The following is a 13830-nucleotide window of genomic DNA, read 5'->3' as shown; positions in this document are numbered from 1 at the left end:
TTGTCTTCATCCATTTCACCATCATAAAAAATGGTGTCAAAAAACAGATCCTTGTTATGGCCAACAAGGCATCATCCTCACTCATGCTTGTGATCTGTGGTAGGTAAAGTGTGTACGGTTGTCCTCCACCCAGTCACTGGGAAGCTGAATCCGTTTCATCACAGCAGAGTCCTTTGTGCAAAAAGATAAGACATTTCAATAATAATGTCAATATTCAATTGCTGCTCAAACACTTTTATGAAACAGGAAGGTAATTGCATAAATAAGTCAAACAATAGATAAACATATATTTATGAACATACATGGATTCTCGTAGTTGGGGTGACCTCCATGACGTCTGGCACAGTTGGGATGACCTCCATGACGTCTGGCACAGTTGCGATGACCTCCATGAATTATCCGGTTGGATCACTTGTATGTTGACTGACAGTTGGCTTTATAGAAAGAGTGCAAAAACAGTACACTTTTCCCAGTGTGCATTATTTATGACAAATTACCTACATACTGAGGAATGCTCATAATGCATATCTTTATTCAAAGTATAGTTATCAATATCATACCTTGCCAGAGGAAAAGCTTGCAGTAACTGATGGCACCACCACCTCCTGATTGCAGGCATGTCAGACTTAAAGATGCAAAGTGAAAATCTTAGTCATTAAATTCGAATCACTATTGCAGTTCATTTTGGTGATCAAATAACTAGAAATGGATAAATATTCCACAGTCAGTCCCTCGAAGCTGAAGTGGTGCACCCGGTTAATTAAGAGTAGACATACAGTGGGCTATATAGTGTATTCTGAATGTATTATAGGATGACATTTCACTGCTGTTGATAATGGTTTACAAGCAAAGTTAAAAGCTGTAGCTCAAAGTCACTCAGGAAGGACATAGTCCAAATGCAAGGTGAAATATGATTTGCTAAGTTTCTAAAACAAATCAATACACGCAATTATTACAACAATAAATCTGGAGCAGTCACATGTAAGAAGAAAAGTTTAACATGCTATATTATACCATGGTCAGTCTCAACACTGGATTCTTATTAGCTGGAAGGCGTTGTGCATTTAAACAGTTAACTGCACAAGTAATTCCAGTCTAGTTGCGACACATCATCTTTACAAAACCAATGACAGTTTTCTCTATTAATTGTGGCATGACCATGATAATGTATGATTGTTTTCAAATATGTGTGCTTCATTCCGGGTGCTTTTTCATCTCCATGTCATGCATTCAAATAATTCCCCACAAATTAACGTTACATGTTACGTTAGTTCTTGGGTTTTTGACGCTAACGTTAAAATATGCACGATTGCACATTCAGGGACTCAAAAACAGCTGAGAAAACATTTGCACACAAGTAAAAGTTAATTTTATCTTTAAAGATCATTTTTTGCATACTCCGACTACCTCGAAATGTTTCTGACTCTCCGCCATCTTCCCATGTGGGACGCATCACGTGCTGCACAGCGGTGAAGTTCGAGGCTGTAGCTCCTCCTCGCTGGACATGAAGCTCCTCCTCGCTGGACGTCTAGCGAGGAGGAGGAGCTACAAGAAAGCTCTGCAGCGAGTAGCCTCGGATCTGTCTGTGACGTCAATTTGTTTGCAACGCTGAAGAAGTGCTGCGTCCCTCAGCGACTCATAAGAGTGAATTACTGCTCAAGTCCTGCGATCATCGACTCACTTCATGTCGGATATCAAGTGTTTGAGTGGATCATCCGAGCGAGCGGTTGACACAGCTGTACCTGGGCTCCTCATGGAAGTTTTCACCGAAGATAGTAAACCAGAACCTGGTCCTGTCACGGTGATGTCCGATGGCACTACAAACGGTATGTGTACGTCTTGTAAACACAGTCGGTATGTGAACAAACATCTTTAACGATGATTTATTTGTGCGAATCGTTTTAAACAATCGTCTCAATAACACCAGAAAGCGTTTTTCACAGTGTTTGTTTGACTGTGTGTGGTCACGTGCCGAGTTCGCTGCAGCCGTTACCTTCACGTTTATAGTTCTTCATATGCGTTTAACGATTTATCCAATACATCGATTATTGCACATTTCTGGAAGTCAATCTGATGAGAACATTTATTTATGAAAAACATCCATGACGTTAAATCGCTAACCAATCACTTTATGGTCAGATGGACTTCTAGCATATCAGGTCCCTGTCAAAGGTTCTCTCTGTCTTCACAATCATTTCCTTATGTGTGAGTTGTGACTCTAACACGTCAATGGCTTTTGTTTGGTTGTTTTTACGGTGTGTTTTTCTGTGTTGTAGAACAACATGCCAAAGATAAAAAGAGGAAAGGAATCCGTGGCTTCTTTAAGAGAACTTGGAAGGCTATGAAGCGTCCCTTCATTCGCAGCAGCCACAAGACCGAAGTGGAGGCTATTGTACAGGACGAGCCCGTCCCGAGCACTTCAGGCCTCCAGCGAAAATCTGACAGAGACCAGACCGGTCCCTGCCAGCCACCGACTACAGCTTCTCCACCCAAAGAGGCCAGAGCCGATGATCTGGAAGTAGTCAGCATCACCAGAAGCGAAAGGTCTGTCTGCAGAATCATCCAGCACGACCCTGCGCTGCCAGTTGATGCTTCAGCAGAAGACATAGATTGTGTCAGCCCACAGGACAATGAGGACCAAGGTGAGATGACAAACCTTGACATTTATGATGATAACAGATATATCATACTTCTGTGTGCCTCAGTCGGAAAAGCCAAACACATGATCAACGTTCTCCTTGTTTTTGATTATCACTGTTGTTGTTCGGTGCTTTAGAACAACATACCAAAGAAGAGAAGAGGAAAGGAAAGGGTGGCTGCTTCAAGAGTGCATGGAAGGGTTTAAAGCGTCCCTTCCGTCGCCACCGCTGCAAGGACAGAGAGAAAAATGGACAACAAGGTGAGGTGATAAAACCGGGCAAACCTAGACATGTGTGCAGATAACAGCTGAATGAATGACAAGTTTTCTGTCCGCCTCAGTCTGAAGGGCCAAATACATGATGTAATAGAGTAACACACACTTCTGTGTTTTAAAATAGGGAAGAAGAAAGGAAAGGGTGGCTGCTTCAAGAGTGCATGGAAGGGTTTAAAGCGTCCCTTCTGTCGCCACCGCTGCAAGGACAGAGAGAAAAATGAACAACAAGGTGAGGTGATAAAACCGGGCAAACCTAGACATGTGTGCAGATAACAGCTGAATGAATGACAAGTTTTCTGTCCGCCTCAGTCTGAAGGGCCAAATACATGATGTAATACAGTAACACACACTTCTGTGTTTTAAAATAGGGAAGAAGAAAGGAAAGAGTGGCTGCTTAAAGAGAACACGGAGTGCTTGTGAGCGTCTCAAGTGGGCATCAATAAGAAGGGTGCAGAGAATAGATTATTTCCTCCAAAATTGTCCCAACCGCTTGGATGACCATATGGACTACTTCCGCTGCCGCCACCACCGCTGCTGCGAACACGATCACAGCTGCTGCTTGAGAGATGAATTGATTTTTTTAGGTGTCCGAGAGCAGATCTCGTCGACGGTGCCTTCAGTCACTCGCCCCTTTCCTGACTTCCCACAACACTGTAAGACAAAACAAATGTGCATTTTATCATTTATGCTCATCATGACTTTAAATGTTTTTTTTGGGTGTGTGTTTGACCTCTGGCTTATCATTTCAATCAATGCAGATCGATTAGAAAAGTGTAGGGAAAAGAGGTGGCGTCCCGTCATGCGCTTCCTCCCCAAAACCCCGCTAGAAGGTGAGATGACATACAGTAAATGTGTAAACCTGGACATTTCTGTTGATGTTCTTTTCGTTGAAATAGTTCTCTGTGCCTTGGTCTGAAGAGGCGAATACGTGATAATCACACACTTGTAATTATAGTTATTTGTTCTGTGTTTTAGAACAACGTAGCAAAGAAAAGAAGAAGAAAGGAATCCGGGGGTTCTTCAAGAGAACGTGGAAGGCTGTAAAGCGTCTCTTTCGTGATCGCGAGACCAGAGTGGAGGCTTTAGAGGAGGACGATCCCGTCCCGTGTGCTTCTGGCCTCCAGCAAACGGCTGACAGCGAGCAGATCCGTACTGAGTGTTCTTCTGTCAGTGTTTCCACTGGCACAGAGAGCATCAGCCTCCAGAACAATGACAAGAACAAACAACACGGTGAGATGAAATAACCTGGACATTTATACTCACAATTTGCCTTTTCACGTCGATTGTTTTGACTGTTATAATCACTGTTCTGTTACTTTGTGTTTTAGAAAAACGTGCAGAAGAGATGAGCCAAAGAACACCGCTGTCTGTTCCCCCGATGTTTAAGCCGTCTGATGGTGAGTCCACCAGTTACTTTATCGCCTGCGGTTTTATTTGAAATGTCACCCCCGATGAAACTAACCACAAACATGACTGCACAATCACATGAATTGGCCACATCATATACAGTTATACTACATTCTCTGTGTCTGTGTGTTTTTCAGGAATATTTGATTCTCTTTATGACGAGGAGTACAGTCTTTTATGCAAGGAACGCTTCGGCAATGTCGTTTTGGTAACCCGAAAATCCGATGGCCAAAGGGTAGCGCTATTTCACCAAACATTTTACTCCTTTTGTAGCTAGAGATGAATCAACACATGTACACATTAAATGGATTGTGATATAATCGTGTTTTTTATTTACAGCTCGCCGTCAAACGAGTCCCTAGGCCTTATTGGAGCAAATTCACTTATAGTATGGTAAGTTGATCAATCAGAATCCATTTATGTGTAGTTATTCAATGGCCTATGACACGATACGATTAATATGAACCTGCAGTAAACAAGAATATAGTCCACAGAGCTTTGAGCAGGTCAGGTGTTTGTGATCGTATCTACATAACGTCCATCCAAATATAAGCGGAAAGGGTTTACGATAGCGAAGTAACCCTGTCTTATACTCTTCTTTCTAGGCTGGTTATACCGATAAGGTGATGAATGAAGTGGCAATGCTGACTCTACTGAAACAACCTCCCACGAGCCCCTACGTCATACAAATGTTGGAATGGTTTCACGAGCCAACTAAAACGTATATTGTCATGGAGGACCCTGGTTCCTGCGTTGTATTGAGGAAATTAACCGACCTTAATTCGCTGAACGAAAAGATAGCACGCGTCATTATGCGTCAGGCAGTAAAGGCAGCACAGCACTGCATTTCCCACGGCGTCTTTCACACCAACATCAGTGCAGACAACATTCTGGTCAACATAAGCACTTTGGACATCAAGCTGACTGACTTCGGCTATTCGGAGTCATACACTGGCAAAAAATACTATCGTGATTACGGTGAGCTAGTGTTTCAAACCGTTGTAAAAACATATTCATCATTTCGATCATTCACTGATTCCCTCAACTCTGAAAACTTCTTTCTTACAGGTAACTGTTTAGTATACCAGAGCGAGAACAACGCCATCCAGAACAACGTCTGGCAACTAGGGGCACTCCTGCTGCAAATGGTTTACGGACCTCACAATCCTTTCGCCCCTATTCCTTTTAGAAAACTTTCTACTCATGTCTGTGTTTTGATCTCTCAGGGTGAGTGAAGTGACAAACTAATGTTGCCGTACGTTAATAGAGTAGATGTCATATCTAGCAAGTACGAGTGTAAAACCGTCCTAAATGTTTCCGGTAAGACCTTGGCATTACGTCATCAGAGACTTGATAGAGTTTAGTTAGGATGATCAGAGGTTATGTGTATCAGGGGTCATGACTAACCAGATCTCTTCTTTAAACTTTTACAGCATGCAACAACCTTATATATTGGTGTATATCCATTGATCCAGCGAAACAGCCAACGTTGGAGCAGATCTTACGTCACCGCTGGTTTACCCAAGGAAGACATCTAAAAGTTTGACAGACACGTGTTCATTTTTAGCTATTTAGTTAGCTGGTCATTTAAGTGTTTATTTATTTTCCGCATAGAATTAGACTGTATGAGATCAACACTACGCTGATATCATTTTTAGTAATTTAGTTAGCTGGTCATTTGAGTGTTTATTTATTTTCCGCATAGAATTAGACTGTATGAGATCGACACTGTGCTGATATCATTTTTAGTAATTTAGTTAGCTGGTCATTTGAGTGTTTGTTTATTTTCTGCTTTGACTTAGACTGTATGAGATCGACACTGTGCTGATATCATTCTTAGTAATTTAGTTAGCTGGTCATTTAAGTGTTTATTTATTTTCCGCATAGAATTAGACTGTATGAGATCAACACTACGCTGATATCATTTTTAGTAATTTAGTTAGCTGGTCATTTGAGTGTTTATTTATTTTCTGCATAGAATTAGACTGTATGAGATCGGCACTACGCTGATATCATTCTTAGTAATTTAGTTAGCTGGTCATTTGAGTGTTTATTTATTTTCTGCATAGAATTAGACTGTATGAGATCGGCACTACGCTGATATCATTCTTAGTAATTTAGTTATCTGGTCATTTGAGTGTTTATTTATTTTCTGCCTCGACTTAGACTGTAAGAGAGCGGCACTACGCTGATATCATTTTGTTTTCATGTCTCATCCTCAGGTTCCAGAGGACACCGGAGGCCCAGCTTCAGTATCGCTGTGATGCTCATTCTTAACAAAAGGACACTCTTGGTAATTTTTGTTCTATTATTTATATGATTTAACTGCATGCCTACCACAGAATGTCACAGCTGAATTCTCTCTCTAGTGGCAGCTGTGTAATGTTAAAGGGATATTTCAGGCAAGATGTTGGTTGGAAATCTCTTAACATGCAGTCAAGAAGTATTGTGGTCAAATAATATTTTTTTTAAATATATATTGTCTGTGAAAGGCGTAGGACAAAAAAATCATTCGCCCAATCAAAACGCTCTGGCCGAAAGCTGTGACTGGTCATGTTTACATTTTCAGCCAAAGTATTTTGCGTACCACTGCGCACCCTGTTCACGCAGACAGCATGCGTCATAAAGCACGCTCACACCTGCTGTGTCAATGTAGGGAGAATGGCAGACAATCAGCAACAATGAAACTGTCCTGCAGAACGGACAACAAGTAAATCTACCAAACAAAGTTTTTGAAAAAGCAAACACTTGAATTAACATCGGTTCAGCTTTTACATGGATACAGTTCCAGCAGGCAAAGGGTCTGAAAGACGATACCATGTTTGTCTGAACATACTTCGAGACAAATTTTGTGGATTTAGTTTGTATTTCATTACGTGGATTTACGAAACACATCCATGTGTTAGGAGGAGGCGTGGCTTTGGACGGCCAATTGCATAGGTTGGATTATAATTTCGGTGATAGCAGGCTAAAGTTAGCACCTTTCCAAATCAACCACCCTACCTTTAAGGCATCCTAACTGAATATGGTATTCTTCTAGAAACCACATATCATTTTACTTCCAAGCAATAGAATGGGAGGGAAGGAGCTAGACATCAATGTTAACAGTGCGGTCAATATGGATATTTCTCTTAAACAAACTCATCGATTCGCTTCAGAAGACTTTTTTTAAAGACCACAAAGCCGTGTTGAGCTGTTCTTTGATCGATGAATGCACTCTTTCTACCGCTTGGAGGTAAAATGATACGCGGTATTATAACTCCGACTGCATATGGCTTTACTCTGTGTAGCTTCAGGTGCTGACTATCGGCAGGTGCACCGTGTTGATTGCTTCCGGTTTCATGGGATGCTGATTGCGCAATAGGGGACTCGCCACATGTGCCAGAGGAGAACTGCCCCTCTCAGTTAAGTCTGTTTTTCCAAAGGTTTTTTTCTCCACCTGCACACAAGTGGAGTTCCCCTTCAGTCGGTCTCTCGGCGTTGTGTTGAGAGACTGACTGGGACAGATGGCCGTTTCATAGTGGTAAGACTTCGCACACGGATGATGACGCTATCTCTGTCGCTGTGTCGGACAGCTACCTGCTGGCATCGGATGCGGAAGACTTCTCTGATCTCCTGTCATCAGGCAGTCGAGCTCCGGAGGAGACTGACGCTGAGATGTCGGCCATGCTTTCCCGGGCAGCCGCGTGCATCGGGTTGCAGGGTGTAACACTCCCTCCCCGGAACGCTCGTGGCTAGATGCGCCTTTCGGCATACACTGCCAAAAAATACTATCGTCATTACGGTGAGCTAGCGTTTCAAACCGTTGTAAAAACATATTCTTCATTTCGATCATTCACTGATTCCCTCAACTCTGAAAACTTCTTTCTTACAGGTAACTGTTTAGTATACCAGAACGAGAACAACGCCATCCAGAACAACGTCTGGCAACTAGGGATACTCCTGCTGCAAATGGTTTACGGACCTCACAATCCTTTCGCCCGTATTCCTTTTAGAAAACTTTCTACTCATGTCTGTGTTTTGATCTCTCAGGGTGAGTGAAGTGTCAAACAAATGTTGCCGTACGTTAATAGAGTAGATGTCATATCTAGCAAGTACGAGTGTAAAACCGTCCTAAATGTTTCCGGTAAGACCTTGGCATTACGTCATCAGAGACTTGATAGAGTTTAGTTAGGATGATCAGAGGTTATGTGTATCAGGGGTCATGACTAACCAGATCTCTTCTTTAAACTTTTACAGCATGCAACAACCTTATATATTGGTGTATATCCATTGATCCAGCGAAACAGCCAACGTTGGAGCAGATCTTACTTCACCGCTGGTTTACCCAAGGAAGACATCTAAAAGTTTGACAGACACGTGTTCATTTTTAGCTATTTAGTTATCTGGTCATTTGAGTGTTTATTTATTTTCTGCATAGAATTAGACTGTATGAGATCGGCACTACGCTGATATCATTCTTAATAATTTAGTTAGCTGGTCATTTGAGTGTTTATTTATTTTCTGCATAGAATTAGACTGTATGAGATCGACACTGTGCTGATATCATTTTTAGTAATTTAGTTAGCTGGTCATTTGAGTGTTTATTTATTTTCTGCATAGAATTAGACTGTATGAGATCGACACTGTGCTGATATCATTCTTAGTAATTTAGTTAGCTGGTCATTTGAGTGTTTATTTATTTTCTGCATAGAATTAGACTGTATGAGATCAACACTACGCTGATATCATTTTTAGTAATTTAGTTAGCTGGTCATTTGAGTGTTTATTTATTTTCTGCATAGAATTAGACTGTATGAGATCGACACTGTGCTGATATCATTCTTAGTAATTTAGTTAGCTGGTCATTTGAGTGTTTATTTATTTTCTGCATAGAATTAGACTGTATGAGATCGACACTGTGCTGATATCATTTTTAGTAATTTAGTTAGCTGGTCATTTGAGTGTTTATTTATTTTCTGCATAGAATTAGACTGTATGAGATCAACACTACGCTGATATCATTTTTAGTAATTTAGTTAGCTGGTCATTTGAGTGTTTATTTATTTTCTGCATAGAATTAGACTGTATGAGATCAACACTACACTGATATCATTTTTAGTAATTTAGTTAGCTGGTCATTTGAGTGTTTGTTTATTTTCTGCATAGAATTAGACTGTATGAGATCGACACTACGCTGATATCATTTTTAGTAATTTAGTTAGCTGGTCATTTGAGTGTTTGTTTATTTTCTGCATAGAATTAGACTGTATGAGATCAACACTACACTGATATCATTTTTAGTAATTTAGTTAGCTGGTCATTTGAGTGTTTGTTTATTTTCTGCATAGAATTAGACTGTATGAGATCGACACTACGCTGATATCATTTTTAGTAATTTAGTTAGCTGGTCATTTGAGTGTTTGTTTATTTTCTGCTTTGACTTAGACTGTATGAGATCGGCACTACACTGATATCATTTTTAGTAATTTAGTTAGCTGGTCATTTGAGTGTTTATTTATTTTCTGCATAGAATTAGACTGTATGAGATCGACACTACGCTGATATCATTTTTAGTAATTTAGTTAGCTGGTCATTTGAGTGTTTATTTATTTTCTGCATAGAATTAGACTGTATGAGATCAACACTACGCTGATATCATTCTTAGTAATTTAGTTATCTGGTCATTTGAGTGTTTATTTATTTTCTGCCTCGACTTAGACTGTAAGAGAGCGGCACTACGCTGATATCATTTTGTTTTCATGTCTCATCCTCAGGTTCCAGAGGACACCGGAGGCCCAGCTTCAGTATCGCTGTGATGCTCATTCTTAACAAAAGGACACTCTTGGTAATTTTTGTTCTATTATTTATATGATTTAACTGCATGCCTACCACAGAATGTCACAGCTTAAATTCTCTCTCTAGTGGCAGCTGTGTAATGTTAAAGGGATATTTCAGGCAAGATGTTGGTTGGAAATCTCTTTACATGCAGTCAAGAAGTATTGTGGTCAAATAATATTTTTTTTAAATATATATTGTCTGTGAAAGGCGTAGGACAAAAAAATCATTCGCCCAATCAAAACGCTCTGGCCGAAAGCTGTGACTGGTCATGTTTACATTTTCAGCCAAAGTATTTTGCGTACCACTGCGCACCCTGTTCACGCAGACAGCATGCGTCATAAAGCACGCTCACACCTGCTGTGTCAATGTAGGGAGAATGGCAGACAATCAGCAACAATGAAACTGTCCTGCAGAACGGACAACAAGTAAATCTACCAAACAAAGTTTTTGAAAAAGCAAACACTTGAATTAACATCGGTTCAGCTTTTACATGGATACAGTTCCAGCAGGCAAAGGGTCTGAAAGACGATACCATGTTTGTCTGAACATACTTCGAGACAAATTTTGTGGATTTAGTTTGTATTTCATTACGTGGATTTACGAAACACATCCATGTGTTAGGAGGAGGCGTGGCTTTGGACGGCCAATTGCATAGGTTGGATTATAATTTCGGTGATAGCAGGCTAAAGTTAGCACCTTTCCAAATCAACCACCCTACCTTTAAGGCATCCTAACTGAATATGGTATTCTTCTAGAAACCTCGTATAATTTTACTTCCAAGCAATAGAATGGGAGGGAAGGAGCTAGACATCAATGTTAAGAGTGCGGTCAATATGGATATTTCTCTTAAACAAACTCATCGATTTGCTTCAGAAGACTTTTTTTAAAGACCACAAAGCCGTGTTGAGCTGTTCTTTGATCGATGAATGCACTCTTTCTACCGCTTGGAGGTAAAATGATACGTGGTGTTATAACTCCGACTGCATATGGCTTTACTCTGTGTAGCTTCAGGTGCTGACTATCGGCAGGTGCACCGTGTTGATTGCTTCCGGTTTCATGGGATGCTGATTGCGCAATAGGGGACTCGCCACATGTGCCAGAGGAGAACTGCCCCTCTCAGTTAAGTCTGTTTTTCCAAAGGTTTTTTTCTCCACCTGCACACAAGTGGAGTTCCCCTTCAGTCGGTCTCTCGACGTTGTGTTGAGAGACTGACTGGGACAGATGGCCGTTTCATAGTGGTAAGACTTTGCACACGGATGATGACGCTATCTCTGTCGCTCCGTCGGACAGCTACCTGCTGGCATCGGATGCGGAAGACTTCTCTGATCTCCTGTCATCAGGCAGTCGAGCTCCGGAGGAGACTGACGCTGAGATGTCGGCCATGCTTTCCCGGGCAGCCGCGTGCATCGGGTTGCAGGGTGTAACACTCCCTCCCCGGAACGCTCGCGGCTAGATGCGCCTTTCGGCATACACTGCCAAAAAATACTATCGTCATTACGGTGAGCTAGCGTTTCAAACCGTTGTAAAAACATATTCTTCATTTCGATCATTCACTGATTCCCTCAACTCTGAAAACTTCTTTCTTACAGGTAACTGTTTAGTATACCAGAACGAGAACAACGCCATCCAGAACAACGTCTGGCAACTAGGGATACTCCTGCTGCAAATGGTTTACGGACCTCACAATCCTTTCGCCCGTATTCCTTTTAGAAAACTTTCTACTCATGTCTGTGTTTTGATCTCTCAGGGTGAGTGAAGTGACAAACTAATGTTGCCGTACGTTAATAGAGTAGATGTCATATCTAGCAAGTACGAGTGTAAAACCGTCCTAAATGTTTCCGGTAAGACCTTGGCATTACGTCATCAGAGACTTGATAGAGTTTAGTTAGGATGATCAGAGGTTATGTGTATCAGGGGTCATGACTAACCAGATCTCTTCTTTAAACTTTTACAGCATGCAACAACCTTATATATTGGTGTATATCCATTGATCCAGCGAAACAGCCAACGTTGGAGCAGATCTTACTTCACCGCTGGTTTACCCAAGGAAGACATCTAAAAGTTTGACAGACACGTGTTCATTTTTAGCTATTTAGTTATCTGGTCATTTGAGTGTTTATTTATTTTCTGCATAGAATTAGACTGTATGAGATCAACACTACGCTGATATCATTTTTAGCTATTTAGTTAGCTGGTCATTTGAGTGTTTATTTATTTTCTGCATAGAATTAGACTGTATGAGATCGACACTGTGCTGATATCATTCTTAGTAATTTAGTTAGCTGGTCATTTGAGTGTTTGTTTATTTTCTGCATAGAATTAGACTGTATGAGATCGGCACTACACTGATATCATTTTTAGTAATTTAGTTATCTGGTCATTTGAGTGTTTATTTATTTTCTGCATAGAATTAGACTGTATGAGATCGACACTGTGCTGATATCATTCTTAGTAATTTAGTTAGCTGGTCATTTGAGTGTTTATTTATTTTCTGCATAGAATTAGACTGTATGAGATCGACACTGTGCTGATATCATTCTTAGTAATTTAGTTAGCTGGTCATTTGAGTGTTTATTTATTTTCTGCCTCGACTTAGACTGTAAGAGAGCGGCACTACGCTGATATCATTTCGTTTTCATGTCTCATCCTCAGGTTCCAGAGGACACCGGAGGCCCAGCTTCTGTATCGCTGTGATGCTCATTCTTAACAAAATGACACTCTTGGTAATTTTTGTTCTATTATTTATATGATTTAACTGCATGCCTACCACAGAATGTCACAGCTTAAATTCTCTCTCTAGTGGCAGCTGTGTAATGTTAAAGGGATATTTCAGGCAAGATGTTGGTTGGAAATCTCTTTACATGCAGTCAAGAAGTATTGTGGTCAAATAATATTTTTTTTAAATATATATTGTCTGTGAAAGGCGTAGGACAAAAAAATCATTCGCCCAATCAAAACACTCTGGCCGAAAGCTGTGACTGGTCATGTTTACATTTTCAGCCAAAGTATTTTGCGTACCACTGCGCACCCTGTTCACGCAGACAGCATGCGTCATAAAGCACGCTCACACCTGCTGTGTCAATGTAGGGAGAATGGCAGACAATCAGCAACAATGAAACTGTCCTGCAGAACGGACAACAAGTAAATCTACCAAACAAAGTTTTTGAAAAAGCAAACACTTGAATTAACATCGGTTCAGCTTTTACATGGATACAGTTCCAGCAGGCAAAGGGTCTGAAAGACGATACCATGTTTGTCTGAACATACTTCGAGACAAATTTTGTGGATTTAGTTTGTATTTCATTACGTGGATTTACGAAAAACACATCCATGTGTTAGGAGGAGGCGTGGCTTTGGACGGCCAATTGCATAGGTTGGATTATAATTTCGGTGATAGCAGGCTAAAGTTAGCACCTTTCCAAATCAACCACCCTACCTTTAAGGCATCCTAACTGAATATGGTATTCTTCTAGAAACCACATATCATTTTACTTCCAAGCAATAGAATGGGAGGGAAGGAGCTAGACATCAATGTTAACAGTGCGGTCAATATGGATATTTCTCTTAAACAAAGTCATAGATTCGCTTCAGAAGACTTTTTTTAAAGACCACAAAGCAGTGTTGAGCTGTTCTTTGATCGATGAATGCACTCTTTCTACCGCTTGGAAGTAAAAAGATACGTGGTATTA

The 13830-nt window shown here is 40.7% G+C and overlaps 1 protein-coding gene across 1 annotated transcript in view; it reads right to left on the bottom strand.

Moving 5' to 3' along the window:
• Nucleotides 1–81: 81 nt before the first annotated feature.
• LOC306898739 (uncharacterized protein) overlaps nucleotides 82–13830 on the bottom strand; it is a gene marked incomplete at its 3' end in the record, with an annotated part of 88107 nt that continues 74358 nt past the window's right edge. The window contains exon 5 of the mRNA XM_079464481.1: nucleotides 82–171. Coding sequence (XP_079320607.1) covers nucleotides 82–171 — 90 coding nt within the window. The remainder of the gene's footprint in view (nucleotides 172–13830) is intronic.

This window comes from Barbatula barbatula (assembly GCF_947034865.1).
Source record: "Barbatula barbatula genome assembly, chromosome: 9".
Classification (NCBI taxonomy): domain Eukaryota; kingdom Metazoa; phylum Chordata; class Actinopteri; order Cypriniformes; family Nemacheilidae; genus Barbatula; species Barbatula barbatula.
Note: the sequence above shows the minus strand (reverse complement) of the source record. Positions and strands in the feature narration are given on the sequence as shown.